This window comes from Perna viridis, chromosome 12, assembly GCF_037379345.1.
Source record: "Perna viridis isolate PV_CMFRI_1.1 ecotype Kerala chromosome 12, ASM3737934v1, whole genome shotgun sequence".
NCBI lineage: Eukaryota > Metazoa > Mollusca > Bivalvia > Mytilida > Mytilidae > Perna > Perna viridis.
The window spans coordinates 31,959,638-31,981,144 of NC_142456.1; the positions used below are offsets into that span (position 1 = coordinate 31,959,638).

The following is a 21,507-nucleotide window of genomic DNA, read 5'->3' on the forward strand; positions in this document are numbered from 1 at the left end:
TCTTTGACATTTCGCTGATTCAACTAATATCAAAAGTTCAGTGTGATTTGAAATATACATCGATAACTTAAGTATACCAAAACATAGAAAAAGCTAGAAGCAAGTTCAGGATAATTGTCCTGAAGCAACAAAACCTTTCCAAACTGGGGGATCTAACACTTTATTCTTGTAATACTCCTGTATGAGCGTTAAGATCCGTGCAATGGGAAAGCCGTCAGCACCTGACTGTCGGGCATAAACCCAGTCATGCCATGCCTACATGCCGAGATACTAGCAAACCCGTCCTTCATTTAGTACTTTAAAAATTGTACCATGAAGAGTCGGTTTGATGGTACCCTTCCCATGGATCTAGCATACCTCCGTTCATGGCAGTGTATGGCAAATGAAATTTATAATAGTGTATGCGTATGTTTTGAAAGCTTTCATTCACTTCTAACTCATCTTTGATGGTGCATAATTGATGCATTTAAAACATAACAAATATGACAGTACACATACCAAATAGATTTACTGTGATTTCCGCATACAGTGCTTCAGAAAGCGGTAACAAAAGTTTTTATGAAAAAAAAAAAAACAAATTTGTAACAGAACATCAAAGAAAACATCTTTCGTTCTCTTATTAACACTAATTAGCGGAAAAACACCCAATTATTAGTTAAATGACTGATAAGACCAATTAACAAGGTGATCAGCTATCTACAAAGAATAGCGCGTGCCACGCGTAAATATTAACTTTTATGTCTCTATGTAGCATTTAATGTATACCGAAAATAATCATATTTCATTATTAAAATTGAACAGTATATTTCATTCAATATTTTCACACATTAAGCAGTAAATATACATTGCGTTATAATCCGTCAGGCTTCACTGGATTCAATCAACAATGTCACGTCAACGAAAGTTGGCGCGTGCCAAGGAAAATGTTAATAAATCTTTTATATTTATCTATATTTACACCAAATTTGACATGTACGTTCTTTTATTTAAACTTTATCATATTGATTGGTCTTGGTGCTAATACAACTGCTCCTTTATGTCCTTAGTGTAGTTTCATGAGCTTGGTGCACCAAGGCGGCCTAGGTGGTGTTTAGACGTACCGTTTTAGGAGTGGACTGTGTAAAACTCTGTGATCACTGGACACTGAAATAAATGTAAGAGAATCCTTCCTCTCAGGATGTACTATATACTCATAATTTCCCTGAAATTACCATGAGATGAAAAAATTCAAATTCCCAGTGACTTCATCAATGTCTTTCTCAATATGGTATTATATGATGTACCTGTAAATGTACTATTTTTAGGGTAATATGAATTGCGCTGTGTCAACCTGGGTCGAACATCCATAAAAATTTGTTTTCTTGACCAAAAGTTGTAGCGTGATTGAATTGAACTCCATGAATTGTATCTCGCGTCACGATACTGTGATGCATATACAATGTACAAAAGAAAGTTTGGATCCATTTTCTGGGTTATGGTCTTGGCCGATTTCGTGACAAATTTCAATGAGATATAATTTATAGTCGGCGTCACATAAATAACATACTGTTAAAATTTGAATAAAAATATTTTCTACGACTTTATTGACACCTACCGTCGTTTAAATTGTCTTAAATGACTTGCTCATTCGTTTAGCCAAACGGCTTCTCCCTAAACATTGAATCGTTAAATTCCGGTCAGATTTTAATTCTAGGTGGCAATATTAACATTGTAAAAAGTCGGCCATGTTTACAGTGATCGGGTTGCTAGGAGATGTTGTTTACGTTTAAATGGTTTGTCCAAAAACCGAAGAACCCAGAATGCAATTCGGCGTTATTTCGGATATCTCGGATTTATTTTACGCGAACAACGTAAAATACCGAGAAGTTGATCAAGCAGACGATTGTCACCGGAGTTCGACGGGAACTTACGCACTTCGTTTGTAAACAAATCGTCCCGTAAAAACCAACATGGCGGATATTAGTATGGGATTTTCCCGTAAGGATTTGTTACGCATGATTTAAGCTAATAAGCGACTTGTTTTTGAGAAGCCGTTTGGCTAAACGAATGAGCAAGTCATTTAAGACAATTTAAACGACGGTTGGTGTCAATAAAGTCGTAGAAAATATTTTTATTCAAATTTTAACAGTATGTTATTTATGTGACGCCGAGTATAGAGTCTTGTTTCTTGTTGTTTTTTAATTTGCTGAATTGATTTGATTTTAGACCCTTTTTATTATTTGATCCATTAGTTTGAATCCTGATTCTAAATGATTTGACATACTGAATTGACTGGTGTAGGAATTTTAATTATGGCCCTGATTTTCACACGAGTCCACTGTGGTCTAAAAGGGCCTCCTGTGAAAATCATATATCAAATTAAAGTATAAATGTAATAATGACAAATTCAGTTATCTCACTGACATGATTGGAAGGTCTTTCCAGGACATCCCTATACGTGTACATGATGATTGGGAGTTTTTAACCACCTTGAATACCAATACAGGTCTCTCACGGTCGATGTTAGTGGGTTAGTAGAACCAACTGGTGTTGGTGGCGGAGCCCAGCCTTTGAGATACCTGACCGAAGAACTCGGTCAGAGTATGTCCTACTAGCAGTTGGGCTGCTATGTTGACGCTCTGGCCTACTCCGAGGCCCTACGTGGGCCCGGGAGCGTTTTCCCCACTCTTACTGTTTGGGAGTACGTCAACGTGTAGAGTATATACGTGTACAGGTATTCAATGTCTTTATATAGTAGAACTCTCGACCTGTTTAGTTGCATCAGACTTTCTAATTTGATGTATATAAAGTTGGTTGATTTGAAGAACATTATCTATTGTTTTGTTTAGGTATAGTAACTTGGTCCATATGTTTTAAATTTATCAGGTGTTGGAAAGCTCACGAACTGTATTTAATGTCAATTCATTTGAATGATTGATTGATTATTGTTTTAAGTCCTATGCCAGATATTTCATGACCTACTGACTAATTGAACAGATTCCCCACTTTGTACTAGTCCCACACACTGAGCCTGATCTTTATTGTGCTATCATATAGCAGTTTTAGCCAACAGGGATGCATGTCACTCTAATTTGGACATATTCTGACTCTTGAGCCAACCAGGTGCTACTCTGTTCTCTTAAATAGTACTAGTGTATACTTGGCTGAAAAGCAGTGATTACTAGTTTTGAAGTGTTTGGTGTGAGCTGGGGAATGCACCCAAAGCTTTCTACTCTCGGGTAAGCAGGCTATGCTAACACCACTGAATTAGTATTATTCATTTGAAATAACCAGGTAATGATGATTTCTACAGGTGTTTCATTTCTATCAAGGACTTTATATTAGGGTGCTCTTATAGTCCCTGATTTGAAAACATGTTGACCTTTGTCATTTGTGGTTAAGTTTATCTTAAAATATAATTTTATTTCTTATTTATATTTTTTCAACAAACTTTATTCTTTTTTCAAGTGATAAAATTTCTAGCAAACTACCATGACCTTTGTGTTCTTTTTCAATCATCTCTATTATCTGATGCCTTCAGTATTTCCTTGTTCACCGATTCCCCCCCCCCAAAAAAAAAAAAAAAAAGACACATGACAAAAGTGTAAACAAATGTCATCCATTTTCTTTTATCAATTCTTGCATTTCGAAGTGTATAGTATAAGATACTTCCTGATGGGATAATCATTGTTAATTGGTTTTAATTTATTCTGTTTTAAGGTAAATCTGTTTCTGAATGTATCATATGGTATAACGGGGCGTGAAGCTGGTATGTAGCCATGTGCACATGGCCATGATTGTGTTTACCTTTGACCAGATGGTGAGAGTTTTGATTGGCTCAATAATATATATTTATATCTGATTGACACAGTACAATTGTTGGATATACAAATGAACATGCAAAGGGAGATAACTCAACTGAAGGATGTATAATACTTCGAGCTTGAAAGCAAACTAGAAGGCTCAACATAAACACATATAAAATCATGAGAAAATAAAACAAGCATTGATTTGATTTTTTAATGTCTGCAATATCACATCAACAAAAAGCTGTACAGATCACAACTGTTGCCATAGCAACAAAGTATGTAAACAATAACATTTCTGTGGAATATTGCACATATTTCATGATATTAGGTTAGAGAATTTCAAAGAGAAAATTATACAACATATTTCAGAAATTTTTTTTAGGATTATAGAATACATGTATTGATAAGTGCAGCAAAATAAATATACCAATGCAACAATTGGCCTGAAATAAGACTGCCATCTACAGCTAATAAGAAAACATGACTGGCACAGCAATATCCTATATTTTACAATAGCTAATTCTTGTTAACCATGACAACATTTCCATACATTTTAGGCTGTAATTCTATTGCAATTTTCTTAATCGTTCACAGCAAAGTCAATTACAAATTCATGCACAACATTTTTATTTTTAGAGTTATGGCAAAACTAAATATGTTGGATTAAACAGGACCAAAAACAAAATTTTGGAATGATTAGTAGAACACAGAACATTCCCCATATCATTGCAATAGTATAAACATTTTAAACTACTCCTTTTCTTATCATCATATTTAAAATAAGGACACAGAATCCCTTACTATCATGTCACATATTTGAACTTTAGAAAAATGCAGCTAAAAAGTTCATAATTTTAATTTCAGACCAAGTAATGCCAAATAAATTGGTACAATAAACAATATAATCAAATGTGGTACAATGTTAAGAATTATAAGTATCAATATAAATCTTATATTGCCATAAATGTTTTATCTTACTGACCTTTCACATCACATAACCCCCAATGCGAAACTGAAAATGACCTGACCTTGAACTTATTCAAGGTCAAATATGTGAGGGCACAGATATTAAAACAGAACTACTTATTAATAGAATTTGCTTGATCATTCATACTCTTTATTTCAACAAGAGTAAGAGTGACTAAAAACTTTTGGTACAATTACAGTGACTTGACCTTGACCTCTGACCTTATTGAACTAGCGTAGCTCAAGGTAGAAACCAGTTTAGCTAAAGGAATTCATCTTTTGAAAAAAAAAAATCCTACTTTCAGCTGTTAAATTCCTTGAATGAAAATGTCTATTAAAATGACCACAGAGTTTGAGCTCCATTGTTATCAATACAATACAGGAGTCCACTTAGCAAAATTGGTATAGGGTATGCAAGTCTCGTCATGTGACACCTTGATTTCATGAGAATGGGTCCTAGTCTACCATTCAAAAGCAAAGAGACTTGTCATTTAGAGAGTGCTGAGTTCAGAGTTAAGGACAAACCATCTTTTTGTGTAAAAAATACTGATAAAAATGACAAATATATATTTCTACATGATAAAGGTATTAAGAAAAAACATAAAATAGATTTTGCTTTGTTATACAGTGTTTTGAGTACCCAGAAGTAAACAATAAAATGCAGATCGGTCTTCGGTTTTCAATATGTTCTACGTCGCAAATTCTGGTAAAGAAAATGAAACTAAAACGAGACTTGCATACTCTATTTACCTTGGGCTGCTCTAGTGCAACAAGGTCAGAAGTAATAGTCAACTGACTATAACAATATTTTATTACTTGCATGTAATGCCTATATATAGCAACAAACTACACAAAAATTTCAAGTTTGCAATTAAATTTGCAGCAAGTGAAGTTAGTAAATAATAAAGATGGGTTGGGTATTTCCAATACACAGTTCATGACCTTCATAACATTATGCAACTTTTTTTCAATATCCTACCAGGATTTCTTTCCAAAAACTGAGGTAGATTCTACAGTTTTTACTACTGTGGACACACAAAAATAACTGAATGCACGACTTAACAGTAGTAACACAACATCTGATTGGGGTTTGTTTCTGTATTTAACCAAATTTTCAAAGATGGAAATTCTGTATGCTGTTAAAATGGGAAATTTTCAGCAAATGTTTAAAAAAATACCTGATGTAAACTGCATTTTCTCAAAGAGAAAATATAAATAGAGAAAATACTGAAAAAAGATATGAGCAAAAGATTTCAAATCTCATGACCATTAATATCATATAATATCATTTATCTTTAACTTTAACCTAAGGAGCAATACTTTTATTTCCATAATATTGAGATTAATTTCATTGCTAGGAAACTTGATCGATACCTGGTAGAAAAAATGTCAAACACAGAATGAGTGAAGGGTCAACATAAAATATCAGGTTTTGACACAGAATGTAACTTTGTAAAAAAAAAGTACACTATAAAGTAAGAAGTCAGTTTAGAAATAACAACGAAAACAAATTTGATCCTAGCCTTTCTAAAAATCAAATTGTTGCTTGCTCATGTCACAACACAAGGCTATATTTCATATTCTCATACTAATTATAAATAATTTACATTATCTACACTGAAAGCATGGTAAAAATATTTGGCACAAGTATAAAGCTAAACGTAACAAACTTATTATTACACAGTAACAGTTAAGAATGTTCATTTCATAGCCATTTTGTAAATTAACAGGATCCAAAAACCAGGTTCACTCACCAAGGAAACCAATGGCAAGGTATGGAGGTATATGGGCTTGTATACCAGTAGATGTTCATTTCATAGCCATTTGTAAATTAACAGGGTCAAAAAACCAGGTTCACTCAACAAGGAAACCAATGGCAAGGTATGGAGGTATAGGGGCTTGTATACCAGTAGATGTTCATTTCATAGCCATTTTGTAAATTAACAGGGTCCAAAAACCAGGTTCACTCACCAAGGACACCAACAGCAAGGTATGGAGATATAGGGGCTTGTATAAATGTTCATTTGCTAAGGGAAAATGATCGATTCATTTAAATACTAAAATGATTCCAAAAGATGGGATTTCTTTGTCCTTTACCACAATACTTTGGATAAAGTTCATAAATCTGATATTGTTTTCTTATTTATACATTGTATGTTCCACAATAGGTTGATTTTTCAAATAAGAAGAACCCATATTTATGTTATCAACTTTTTCCCATTTAAGAGGGAGCTATAAACAGCCTTCCTTGGCAAGTTCAACCCTCAATGATCCCTATAAACAAAAAAAACTAAAAAACAAATAGAAGTTCACATACTCAGCAATATAAATAAGCACACAGTTTTATAATAGAATTTACTTATCAGTTGACAAGCCATTGATATCTTTCACAGACACTGAATATCACAGTTAGATAACCTTATCTTGGAATGAATATAACAGAACAAATGACAGAGTTGTCTCTCTTTTCATTTTTTTTTTATTTACAAAATTTTAATTTCTTTTTTTTCACATCAGTGAATCTTGTTTAAACTTTTTTGGGTCATAACTCAAATTTTAATCTTGTTTGATTTTATACTTTTAACAAAGTTTTATGTTCATGTATTTGATAAGTATAACAAAAACTTATGGAAGCTAAATTAAATTTAACATGCAATTATCATTGGACATTGTGCAAATGATTTACAGAAATCAACCACACAAAGTGATTAAGTTCAAAATCCAATGCAACTTTATATTTACTGATTCTTTAATCTATTGAGCATGTTTGTGTATATTTGCATTTGTAAATTTCATACATGTATTTCTGGTAGATCAAATCAAAAAAAAAATTGAATATGAAACAAAATAAAAATACAAGGTCATGTCTCAAAAGTCAATGTAATCTCACACATAATGCATGAATACAGGACAAGATTTTCTCAATGTTAATATGTCAGGATTACAATCTAAAGAGTGAATGCATCGACAAAGAACATACATGTATCATTGCATTGATTCTAATGTACAAAGAAACAGCCTAAACCAAAGTCCTCATACTCAAAATATTACTACTGGTACTCTTTACTTATTTCAATTTTACTTCCTGTTTTCAATATTAACTGTACTAAGTTGTACAATTTTACAGCAACTTATTTTCCCATTTCACTACTATAAATTAATTCTCCTTCAGGTATAAATTATTTCTCCATTGGAGAGTCAAATTTGAATTTTCAATGTGCAAGCCTTAGCTAGCATAAAAAAAATCAAAATTCTGTAATAGAGAGTGGAAAAAAAAGTTCAAATCACTCACTATCTGGAGAATCAGTCTTAAGAAATATGAAATGGCAGGAAACTGCTAAAAAAATTCAAATTTCCACCAAGTGGTTAAAGAAATGCATTTTTTATTTATTAACTCACAAAGAAAGGGAGAAAAAGATGTTCTGTCTATATTTATAGCAAGAATTCAAAAGGGTCTATCTTAATGATGTTTCTACTTTTCTTAAAAAGCAAAAATATTTTACTATGAAAATAAATTCATTTACATACCTTTTCTGCTTTTCTGTACGACATTTTTCAACAATTCAATTTAACACAACACACATGTGATACTAATTTGGTTTAGGCAATCTCATTGTAATTTATATTTTAAAGTACATGTATTAACCAATAATTAAATCATTAAATTTCTCCTGTGATCAACAAACAACAGAGATTGTAATTTAGAATGACACTATGTATTCTATCTAATATGGGCTACATCATTACACACAACAGCATAGCCTACACAACTACATGAATGGCCATTTACAATGGTGTATGTCTTAAAAATATAGCCATAATGCCAATGATCCATTACAAGGAAAATTATTTTCACTTTTAATTTCTTTTCTGTGAGTATACCATAAGTGTTTTGGTTTTCAATTGTAACTATTGTATCACTCCAGTCACTAAATTGAGTCAGATTGGATAATGTATATAGGTATTGCTCCACTGACAATCTAGAGAGGTTATAATTAGAATATTGGACAATACCATGTGTAAAAAAAGGGAGACAAAGGAACTTAATTAAAATTACTCATAATATTCATGATACCTTGTAACCCTCCATTATAACACATGGGCTGATCCAACATTTGAGCTCTTTATAATATCACTGGGGAAATATATATTGTCCAGTTTAAGGAGGCAGACCTAGGGTAAGGGACACAACTCATTAGAACATTTGTATTTTACATCAATCACATGTAAGCATCAAAGAAACTGCGACTGATTTCATTCTGTTTCAATTAAAAGCTGATAGGCTTTGGTGAAATTTAATTAAATACTAACATATAACTGATTTTAAAAGTTATTTCCCTTACCTTAGGTCTACCTCCTTAAATGACTGAGTTGAAAAAAAAACTAAAGCTGAAATACATTAGCTACATGTAAACTAAAACACCCATGGTCAACTCGCAGTAAGAACTTTTATATGAAAGAAAATTATGTATTTTTCATGAAGTTCGGCAAAAGTAATCACAATTTACTGACTTATATTTACTATACTAAGAAGAATAAAATGACATTTTGGCCAAATATGGGATGACTTAAAAATGTGTATTTTTGACTAGATATTTCAGCAATGTGATATTCTAAACTATTTTCATTCACTAGTTAAGTTAAGTATATATTTTTTATGACTAAACATCTACATTTAAGATGTGGAATGAAGAAAAAATCTACTTCAATAATAAATACCTCTCTGTGAAAAAAAGAGAAGTAAAAACATGATGGATTTAGGTATGATCATTTCACAGATGATAAAAAGCAACCAGTTTCTTAAAATCATGCAGCCATTGAGTATACTTCATGGTAAAATATCACAATAATTTGACATACCTGCATCACTACAAAATCTGTTCCATTCAATACTCACATAACAAAGATGAATCTCCAAAAACACCTGTAACTAATCAGGATTGCAGAGTACCATACAGAATTACCTCCCCTATAGGTGCCAGCAAAGGCTTATCTTCCCTGCACAAACATACATGAAGCTCAAAATTTTAAACAGACAAACTGTACATACTTTGATTAATCTGTCTCAGTCTTTATTTTTCTTACTGAAAACTTCCAGGTCTTACTTATATTATCTTTGGCTACTGACATATTAAAACAAGGCTAGCTGTCAACACTGGAGTATTTCAAGAAGCCAGGCTTCCAATATGCTTGCAACAGAATTATACCACATAAATCCCTACCCTTTTTATGAAAGGCTTCTACATGAATTTGGCCCTGGCTATGCCACTGAACAATACTAACAATATGTCTTCTACCATGTGACCAAGCAGATTATCATAATAATGTCAGTTTTCAACATCTTGACAAAAAAGTATCACCAACTATCTGGCTTCCCATGGTCCTGGAAAAATTTCAGTCTTAATTTGCTTATTCTCCATATGTACACCCTGAATTCTGAACATACATGTTTCTTCATTCATACATGTAAATCAGCTTACATCTGTAGATGTTTACCTCTAAAATATTCCATAAAATTGCAATATTTTAGATATGCAAGTATACAGTATAATTTACCACTCAGCATTCCATCATCAAATATTTGCATATAACAACACTGCCTAATACCTCATTGAGAAACAATTGTGTTATTTTTTTTTTTATAAATCAGTATAACAAGCTGTAAGATATTTAGACAGTGGCTATTTATACACAGCTAATGTCTCCATGATATTACACACTATAAATAACAAATGTAGATAGAATTTAACAATAAGGATGATTATTTACAACAATCAGTATATGTTAACAGAAATATAACAAACTCTGTTTCTCTGTTGTGAATTTTTTTACCAGATTTTTTTTTTTTGGGGGGGGGGTTAAGCTGGAAGAGGAATGTAAGATGTTTATATTTCGAAAATAAAATTTCGTGGAGCCATTATTTCAGCACATTACAGAGGATTTGTACACTAAATAAAATGTCACATGTGCAAATGTGAAAAAGCAATCAGGTTTAGTAAGTTAACATCTAAATATACATGTACATAGATACAAATTACTTGTGTTAAGATATAGATAGACATACATATTATTTGTACATGTATAACTTCGTTTTCTGATAATTTCTTTTTTTAATTTATACATTTTGTACCTACATCTTTAACAGTGAAAGAAACCTTAAACAATGATATGTTATTCCAACAAATATGGATAACAAATATCTAACTTTTTATGAGCTTGAAAAGCCAAAGATGATGCAGCTATCCTCAAATAAACTATGTCCTAATTGAATTCTGCAGGTCATTCTTGTCCTGCAAAGATAAACAATACTTTGGGGATAGAAACACTAGAGGTTCCAAGGATCTTGAATCCTTCACCTAGTAATGTTTACATTATTTTACATATATTCCTTAATCTTCACAGATATCTCTCCAAATCAAATGCTGTAGCTCTCTTCTTGAACAAGGTTTGTAAACCCAGTGGCAGATCCAAAGGGTGGGGGGAGGGGGTTAAAGGGGGTTGGCACACCCCCTTTTTATTGGGAAATCTGCCATTTTCATGTGTAAAATTGACAAACAATGGCAAATATTGTCCTATTCCCCTTTTTTCTGAGGACCCTAGGCTGGCATCCCTCCTTTTCAAAGTGTCTGGAACTGCTCCTGAAACCATTACCAAAGTCAACCTTAACTGTAGCACAACAAAACATTCCGGATCCATCTCATATCATCAGATATTCAGAACAGAGAAACAGAGGAATATAATATAATTGTTTACACCAAAGCTTAGCTTCATATTGCACTATAACACTGAGATCACATGAATACAATAATAAATGATTTTATGTACAAATAATTGGAATTTAATAGCCAATCAGAAATCACTATTCCATTCTGTACTTGTATTTTCTTTTCTTTATAAAGTCTAGAATTGTCTGAAGCAATCTCTACGCAGTGTTAGTCTATAGCACAACTGGGTTTTTACTTCTCGATAAAGTTGATCTGAAAAAAAAAACCAATATTTAATTGTAAAATAATAAGAAAGTACCCACTTGCAATACAATTTAAGGAGACTCATTTTCATTAAGTACCCACTTGTAATTTAATTTGAGGAGACTCATTTTCATTACTGCAATGTTTCTGTGTGTTTAAGGGCTTTGGAATAAGTGAGTGGACTCTATATCAAATTGTAAGAAGCAGGAAAAATTACAAGTAAGTGATCTATTGAAAAACTGTCACGTAAGTTAGCTATTGGTATTTTAATGATGAAATGATAAATTTCTTTTCAGTGAAGTCTTCTAGTAACAGCTTTTTCAAGTGAAATTGAAAGAGAATATGCTGGCAAAATAAGAGCAATCTTCTCTTAAACAAAATTACTCCCAACAAGATAAGAAGATAAATGAAACATTTGTAGGATTTCAATAAACTTAAGCTTTCTACACAGCCAAATGTGCCACATGATAATCATATGGTAATCATGTGACAATCATGATATTTACCATGTGGTAGTCATATGATTATCATACGAGTCTCATATGATAATATGGGCATGAAACCATATGATAATCATATGTTTGTGAAAAACATGTGATTATCATATGTTAACTGAAACGTTGAATTTTCATATGGTGCTCAATGCATATGATAATCATATGATGCAAACCATCTGATTCTCATGTGTGGCACATTTGCCTGTGTAAACAGAGAAGGAAAAGCTACCTAATTTGTCCAGCTAGGAGTGGATTGATGGCATACAACCAGTCATGGAAGTCCTTATCATCAATGGTCTGCATCAGGAATCCACGATGTTTTGTCAGCACTGAGAATGTATTCCTGGTCTACATTATATAAAAAATTATTTATTATTTTGTGTAAAAAAAGCGTTTCATTTTCCTTCTTCTGATTTTAGTTAATATGAAACCATGTATACAAATTAATCATGGTGGGATCACATCCAAATTTTTTATCCAGATGCAAATAAGTAAGATTTAAAATGAGTACAAATCTATCCCCTCCACGAATTAGTTCTTTTCTAATATAACAAATACGGTAAACATTTTCAAACGAGTGTTTTGTCTTGAAGTGACAGCAAAAGAAAAGAGACAGTACGCAGGTGTTGAAGGTGGGGTTGTACCAACATATACTGTTTGACCATATGAAGATGTCATATTAGAAATGGATGTTCATAGACACCTTCAAGTAACTTCCAACTACAATCATAGCCTATAGCTAGGAAAGAATTAAAACTATTATAATCCATTTTTCACTGTGAGAACCACAGCAAAATGTAGATGATTATTATATTTATACATTGTATGTGTTGATCATCACTGTTTCCTGTGTTCATGCTTAGACCATGTTTTGGGAATTTGACATATTTAATATACATTGTGTGTGTTGATCATCACTGTTTCCTGTGTTCACGTTTAGACCATGTTTTGGGAATTTGACATATTTAAATCATTCCACTGATACTTTGGTATTCCACTTTTTTCCGATATTCAAAATGGAAACCTTTACCTAAAAATTTAAAGAGGGGAGTGTTGTAGAATCAAAGGGAGGTAATTTACCTTCAGCAGTGATTGTTGGTCTTCACTGTATTCTATCTGTGAGGTGGCTAGATTGATTATAGACCTTTCTACAGGATCCTTTTCACTGTTATATATGTATATGTAGGGCCTTCTAACAATCTATGGTATGGTCAAAATATTATGGATTAAAATGTAAAAATTATAACTACAATAAATCTCTTTTCAAGATCAAAAAGTTCCCTAGAGGTAAAAAGATTAGTAAAATAGGAAACTGACTTTAATTAATTTCTCCTGAGCAATATTATATCCACTCAAGTGTCATTGCATAAATATCTGTCACTTCAGTGTTAGTCTATGTAAGAATCAGGCAGTGGGTGAAACATGGTACGAAAAAACCCACTATTTTTAAAGTCTGCCTTGACTATTTGCACCATCATAATCAAGGAAAAAGGACAACATTTTGCATATCATGTTCGTGCATTGAGTTATAATTTCATTCAAATGCACTGAACATGAACATTTCAAAGGCAGATAACTCAGTGGAAAAACCACTTTTTTTCTAACATTCTATTGAACAATTTTTGAGCAAATTCAGTGATGCAAAAATCAAATAATGGTCTTTTCAAATACAGAAAGCATCCTTGAGTGATATCATATTGCCAGATTTGTGGGTTTTTGACATGTTTCTGATTTTTTCCATTTTGCCTGATTCTTATAAATACTTACACTTAACACAAAGATACATTTTCATGTAATATCTCCACTGAAATACTTTAAATCATTTCATCCTCATGGATACTTATTTTCCGCAAATTAAGGAAGTCCATCTGATTTTGTAACTATTTCATTTTGCATCTAACACATATTTCATCATAAAAAAACTTATACACAGCAATTTATTGTCACTTATTTTTTTTGTGTAATATAGTGGGTAATAGCGAAAATAATTTGGTTCCATCATCTGCTAAATCTTTCTTTTCAACTAAAATTGTAAATTATCCACCTATTTTCTTGACTATCCTCAATATATTATATTTCACTTCGTATTATATATTTGCTAAAATGCAAAATACATATATATTTATTTTTAAATCTTGAACTTCATAAGTACTTGGTTTTAATGCTGCTGACAAGAGGTTACTCCTTGAAACATATGTAAAGTATACTGAAATTTGAAATTTGTCTTTAATTGGTATTTTTGTGTTTACTTAAGGAGGTACACCTAGGGTAAGGGACAGAACTCTTGAAATCAAGGGTATGTTTGTAACATATACAATTTCTCTAAAACCTATCAAGCTTTCATTTGAGACAGAATGAAATCAGTCGAAGTTACTTTGATGCTTACACGAGATTGATGTAAAATACTAAATACACACATTCCAATGATTTGTAAGAGTTGTGTCCCTTATCCAAGGTCTACCTCCTCAAATAATAACAGGCTAGATGTTCTGATTAAAATATTTCCCAACTTACCACCCATTTCTTTACCCATCCGCTATGTTTCTCTTCCAAGAAATTCAGATAGCCTCTTTTCGACACAACAGGACTAACCCGTACTTCTTCTATATATGGAACATGAAGTCTATCATCTCCATCTGTTCTATTTGGTTTTATTGGTAGTGACATCTTTCTGTCTGGAGCATCAGAGGATGAAGACAACAGACTGTCACATGATTTTGACATATGGATTGCTGACTGCTGGCCCTTGGGCCTGAAATACAGGCTTCAATTTAATTCGAATTTAATTGATTGATTAGTCGTGGTTTAAAGTCCTTTGGCAGATACATTTCTATTTCATGCATTTCCGGACAAAAGTGTTCAATTCATAAAACTGACCATACTTTGTACTACAAATCACTGACCACTTCTGGGTCAAATGGCCACCCTTCTATGTACCAAAAACACACTGAACCTAGCTTTATGTTTTGTAGGTGCATTATCTGTGTGTATATTGATTAAAAGAAGCAGAAATAAAGCTTGGAAAGTGTCTTCTAAAATCATATTTGTAATTTACTACAAACGTGTATGAATATTGTTTACATGCGTGAGTAAATTGACTCTATTCTGTTAGTCAGCAGAAAAGGTATAAATTGGATTTTAAGTATTATTTATTCAAATAAATTTGGTGAAAAATTTCTACCATTATCGTACCATTAGCATAATAATTTTGAAAGCCTTATTTTCAACGCTTCGCAATGATAAGAAACTTTAAGATGTCATTTGACCTAGGAATTCACAGTGAAATTTTGAAAATTACTATTTTAACATGTAAAGTAATGGTAACATTAACAGTGGCTAATGAGACCCTAGTTTAACACTTCAAAAGCAGAGAAATCAAGTAATTCATATCCCCCTTATGCCAGTAAGTTGATTATACAGAAAAAAACTGGAAATTCTGCCACAACACACACCCTTTCTTTGCCTGTCCACATGCCCAATTTTGGAGAATTTCAAATTTTGCCAATGCAATATCACAAAACAGGTTTCTAGTACCTTTGAAAGATTAAATGAGAAATGGAAAGTTTCTTTTAAATCATTTTCAGGTGGACAAATTTCTCGTAAACATTCTATGCTGGAGAAGGTCTCCTTACCTGAACATTTCTGAGGAAGCAGAAGATGTTATCATACTGCTAGCCATAGACTCTCCCCCAGTGATCACATCACTGTCACTAGATACTGAGGTTATACTGATTATAGACTCATTCATTGGTGTCTAAAAAGACAAACAGAGATTATACTGATCACAGGCTCATTCATTTGTGCTTAAAAATAGAAACTGAGGTTATACTGATCAGACTTATTCACTTGTGTCTAGAAAATGAAACAGAGTTTAAACTTATCACAAACTCAAATCATTGGTGTCTAAAATAGAAACAGAGAATAGAGAGGCAATATTAATCCCTAAACAGTGAGAATTTAGAACAGTTGGAGTTGTTGGAGCTCTTGAATGATCATTTGTTGTCATTGTCTTTCACCAATCAAAACTTACCTTATCAGAAAGTGTAATTGTTGGCGCCTATAACCAATGAAATCTAACCCTAACAAGAGATGAACTGCCAAGAGCCCTTGATCAATCAAACCATACCATAACAGAAGTAACCCATGACCAATTTAGAAATATCCTATGTGGGTTTTTTTTCTCACGGTATTGACTATCCTTACGGATCTTGCATGACCACCCCTTACATCTTCTGTTAGTAGATGTCTGTAAGTAGTTGACGGTAGTGAGCCCAGCTTTCAGGATACCTGACCATAGAACTCAGTCACAGTATGTCCTACTAGTGACTGGACTGCTCTGTTAATGCTCTAGCCTACTCCCAGACCTCACATGGATCCGAGTGTTTCCCCATTCTAACCATTTGGGAGTATGTCAACGTGTAGAGTGGTAAAACTCTATCTTATCTTATAAGGAAGTGGAGTTTTGTTTTAGCCCTTGACCAACTAAATTTTACCCTAACAGGACGTGGAGTTGTTGGACCCCTTAACCAATCAAAACTTACCCTAACAGGACGTGGAGTTGTTGGACCCCTTAACCAATCAAATTTTACCCTAACAGGAGGTGGAGTTGTTGGAGCCCGTGACCAATCAAATTTTACCCTAACAGGAGGTGGAGTTGTTGGAGCACTAGACCAATCAAAACTTACCCTAACAGGAGGTGGAGTTGTTGGAGCTCTTCCATACAATATCAGGCGTAGACATTTAGCCATTAATTCTTTATCTTTGTCACCATCAGTTGTAAATATATACAAGCTACTACATCGTTTGGTTTTCTCTGCTTCATCTTTCTCCCATTTTTCCATTGATTTGTCTTCAATTTTCTCATTGGCTGTTTCTTTTTTCTGTTTTTCATCATCCTTGATTAAGTTCTGTTTAGCTTTGGCTTGGTTTTCAACTTCTTTATCAAGTTTACTCAGTTCATGTGATTTATTTTGTTCTGCTAGTTTCTCGCGTAAGTGTAACACATGTCTGCACCTTTCAACCTGAAATGCATGCACATTTATTATTATATGTAGAATGTAAACGGTGCTTATTTATATCCATCTGCACCACGAGAACCAATTTGTTCAACATGTCAAAATTTTCATCTTTTGTCTACCCTGGACGAACCATTTTATGAGCAAATTGGTGAGTGTTTCTTGAAAAGCAGAAAGTGCTTACCCTACCGATGCACCTGGTCCTTGTTTTTATTGGAGTTGGGGTTCTTCAATTACTTTTGTTTCTATGTGCACGTTTTTTTTGGTTATTTCATGTTCTTTGTTGTGTGTGTGCGTCTATTTTCTTTGTCTTGTTGTTATTCTTAGACTGTTTCTTCTTGATAAACATTCATAAACTGGTTCCCCTTGAGTTCCCTTTAACAGATTCGGACAAGTGAACATTATTATTAGCAAGTATTGATTTTTGTAAAGAAAATTAGAAAAGTAATTGTTGTAAATACTAGTACTTCTATTCTTTTAAATTTTTTATACTAAAACTAATCATATTCTTACCATTTCCAGTCGGGTGAGTTTCTCCAGCTCCCATTGATGGTCAAAAATAAGGGAGTCTCCCCTTGGTCTCCATCCATTCAGATTCTCCTCTCCTCTAACGTAAGTAGCAGATGTATCCAGCACTTTTCTTTGTCTACGTTGTGCACCTTATATGTAAAAAGGCAAAAATAAAACCTTCTAAAACATGCTTCATGGGAAAAAAAAATTATATTAACTTACACATGTATAAAACAAGTTCCAAACCATCTGTCCCAGCATTTAGTGTGGAAACAATAGCTCAAGCAGAAGTGAAAAGACATTACTCTAAATCAGTAAGTATTATAAAGTACGACTATGAATATGACTAAAAGGACACTTAGATGAAAGAACCACAAATCATTTTATGAATTTGAAAAAAAATTACTTCCTTTGTTTGTTTGTTGGGGTTTAACGCCCGAGTAGCAATATTTCAGCTATATTCAGACGAAACTTCCTTTAAAATTGGTCAAAATGGATTCTTTAATATTCATCAATGAACAATCTATTCAATTTAATACAAGAAAAAACATTCAACTAAACTAACTCAACATCAACTAAGGAGAATATTTCCATATACTATATTCCGCTAAGGGGAGATAATCTGAAATTCTAACATACATTATTACAGGGAGTACGACATTAATATAGAGGTAATATAGAATAGTGAGAAGAGAAAGAGACTGCGCAACTTTATTTGTTTTTATGTTTTTTTTTAATGGACTCATACAAATGTATAAAATTATCACAAAGAGGAATTGGCTTTCCAACAAAAGTCCATTCTGTATTTTTTTGAAAAAGTTATGATTCTTCACATAATATACCGCAACATTAACTCTGCTAGTCAGTCCCAAACGACATGATGATAGAATGAAAAATCATAAAATGACTTCCAAAGGAACTACTAACCACCAAGTACCACCTTGTGATGGTTGTATAAAAAGTTTCTTTTAACTTTTATTGTATCATTATTCTGAAGTGAAGTTAAAGAGCTGAGAAGTGCTTTTAAACAGAAAATAGTGACAGGATTACATTAATCACAACACCGACCTGGACTACCTGTTTCTGAAGCTTTCCGTAGATAAAGCTCATAAATTCCACTGACTCTGTTAGCATCATGTGATTTAAATCCACCAAACAAACTCCTTAAAGATCTGAAAGGAGAACTAATGACAACATTCTAAAATTAGTAACAGTAATGGCAGCCATGATCACCAGTGAGTGTCGTCTGCCATGTGTGTTCCAACTTCTGCAGCTGTTTCAATGGTAAAATGAATCTGTTTCCCTATAGACTGAATGACATTGCAGGTTTGCTATTTTAAAAATTTTAAATGCGACAAAAATATCCTCTGCAACCCTCTTTAAGTGTCAGTGGCTGCAAGAATCAGGCAGTGGGTGAAACATGGTATGAAAAAAAAACACCATTTTGAAAGTTTGATTTGACTATTTGCACCATCAAAATCAATAAAAAAGAGACAAGAATTTCCATATTGCGTTATCATTTTATTGAAAATGAACATTTCAAGGGCAGATAACTCTTATCAAAACCTAATTTTTCTAACAATCTATTGATAAATTTCCGAGCATATACTGAGATTTTGAGATCAAATAATGATCTTTTCAAATAGAGAAAGCACATCCTTGAATGAAATTATATCTTCAGATCGGTAGCTTTTTGACACATATGTTTCTGGTTTTTCCCATTCTGCCTGATTCTTACAAACACTTACACTTAACAGTCTAGTGGGTATTCATTCTTCTCATGCATTCAAATTACAAAATCAAGCTTTCAAGAAAATAGATAATATCAAACAAATAATATAATTTTCTCCACTTTCATTGAAATTAGCACAATAATGAATAAATTAGCAAAGATAATGAAAAAAATCAAAGCTTGTTTATTGTTTGTGGAAATAAGAGAGAAAATCTCAAGCATTTGGAAAGAAGTTTGTTCGGTAAGAGCAAAATTTGGCCTCAAAACAAAGTCTGCACAAAGAAAATTTTCTGTTATTTCTCCAGCTCTTTAATGTGTTTTATAGTTGATTTGATTGGTTTATAGTAGTAATTTTAACATATATATCAAACTTAGCTGAAATTGGGAAAATCTACTATAAAGGCTGGAAAACAAAAAATTTTGTGCAGTTTTTTTTTACTCTTTTAACAATGGCCACATGTGTGTTGATTTTCGTGCTTCATATATATATATTTTGTGTATAATTGTCAGTCACAACTCGCATAAAATATCTTAAGTCAACAGATGTGTGGCCACTTCTGTTCCACACAAAAAAAACATCTTAAAAATTGCAGAAATGTTAAAAGTTAAGGGTTTTTGTTAAAGTTACATAAATGCATACCGTTATTTCAGGAATAACGTCATAAATATCTCGTAAAAAACAACATATATTCAGTGTTTGCGACCATTTCACTCCTACCTAGAAATCAGCTATAATCAAATTTTCAAAAATGCCCGAAATGTGAGGCCAAAAGGGGTCCTTATCAAACATTCTCCTTTATCTACTTTCAACATTCTAGTCAAAACATATTACTAATAAATTCAAAATATACTAATTGATAATCCTTACAAATTTCTAATTCCAAAAATCAAAGAGGTCAGGCATGTCTGATTCTGCATATTTATCAAATTATAGTTTCTTTTCTGATAAAGAGAAAATTGAAAAATACTGAAGAATAGCGTTTTTAAAAAAATCTAAAAATACTACCAATGAGCCAGTAATACATGAATATATAAAGCACAAAGATGAAAACAGCACAGAAAAAGATAAATTCATATAAAGCATCATAAGCTAACAGAAAAAAAACATATTGGTAGGCAAAATGAAAACAAATGATTTTATAATTTGCAAATGCATGCTTGAATGATGTGAGGACAGTTTGTTCTACAAGGAACATTGCATCCTGGGAAACATCACATGACAAAATTCACTCACTAGTACACAAGGATAATACACAAAATTCACAGAATACAAACACAACATTCATTGTGATAGTTGATCATTTCTTTCATTTCATTCATTTTTAAGGATATTAGAGAAGAATACAGCGAAGAAAAATTACTAAGGAAGAGAAGTTTGTCAAAGCTTTCAAATATGTAAGGAAAATTTCATTCTTTCACAACCACTTCAACATAGCAGGACAAAGTTCTCTGATTTGATTGAAATGTTTGATTTTTCAACACAGTTAATGTTTTGATAAAACAAATTCTCTATTTATAAAGAGAAAAACTACATTTCTACTGAGTATAATATAAATTCCACACAAATGAAAATGTTTCATAAAAAAAAAAAGAAGAAAATGAGTACAAACAACCATTTCAACACTGAAACACAGTAAAACTTGTTGCAGTGAAAAAATACTTGAATTACAGCAAATACAATAGTTAACTTCAGGAAATTGAGTTGGTCTGCCTTCGATTTAACGACCAATTTACCTGATGAAATATTTTAGGTTTTTCGCATTTTCATAGCATGGTACCCTGAATCTATGTTTGTAAAAATGTTAAAATATTTCAGTTCACTGCTGTAGGACGTTCATCAGGTAATTGTTAGTACAAACTATATTTCCTGAATTTAACTATATTACTAGCTTAATTTACTCCTATTAAAAAAAATTTGAACTAACCTAGATGTGGCTATCTTGGTATCTCTAGAGTATATAATCATTGACAGGTCCTTTGTTATACAGGCTGGCTGATCACAGTTTTCTACCTACAAGTATATTTAACAAA

General features: G+C 32.5%; 1 protein-coding gene across 12 annotated transcripts in view; it reads right to left on the minus strand.

Annotated features, from left to right (window-relative positions):
• Positions 1–3,985: 3,985 nt before the first annotated feature.
• LOC148602050 (kinesin-like protein unc-104) overlaps positions 3,986–21,507 on the minus strand; it is a 90,710-nt gene continuing 73,188 nt past the window's right edge. For 6 of the 12 annotated variants that reach the window (XM_088556701.1, XM_088556703.1, XM_088556702.1 and 3 more), the window contains 9 exons: positions 21,402–21,487; positions 18,813–18,928; positions 17,748–17,893; positions 16,905–17,240; positions 15,852–15,973; positions 14,734–14,971; positions 13,300–13,419; positions 12,449–12,567; positions 3,986–11,731 (listed from right to left, as the gene is read on the minus strand). In XM_088556701.1, coding sequence (XP_088412827.1) covers positions 11,692–11,731; positions 12,449–12,567; positions 13,300–13,419; positions 14,734–14,971; positions 15,852–15,973; positions 16,905–17,240; positions 17,748–17,893; positions 18,813–18,928; positions 21,402–21,487 — 1,323 coding nt within the window. In that variant the 3' untranslated portion in view covers positions 3,986–11,691. The remainder of the gene's footprint in view (positions 11,732–12,448; positions 12,568–13,299; positions 13,420–14,733; positions 14,972–15,851; positions 15,974–16,904; positions 17,241–17,747; positions 17,894–18,812; positions 18,929–21,401; positions 21,488–21,507) is intronic. The other 6 variants (XM_088556705.1, XM_088556699.1, XM_088556697.1 and 3 more) reach the window with 3 other exon arrangements.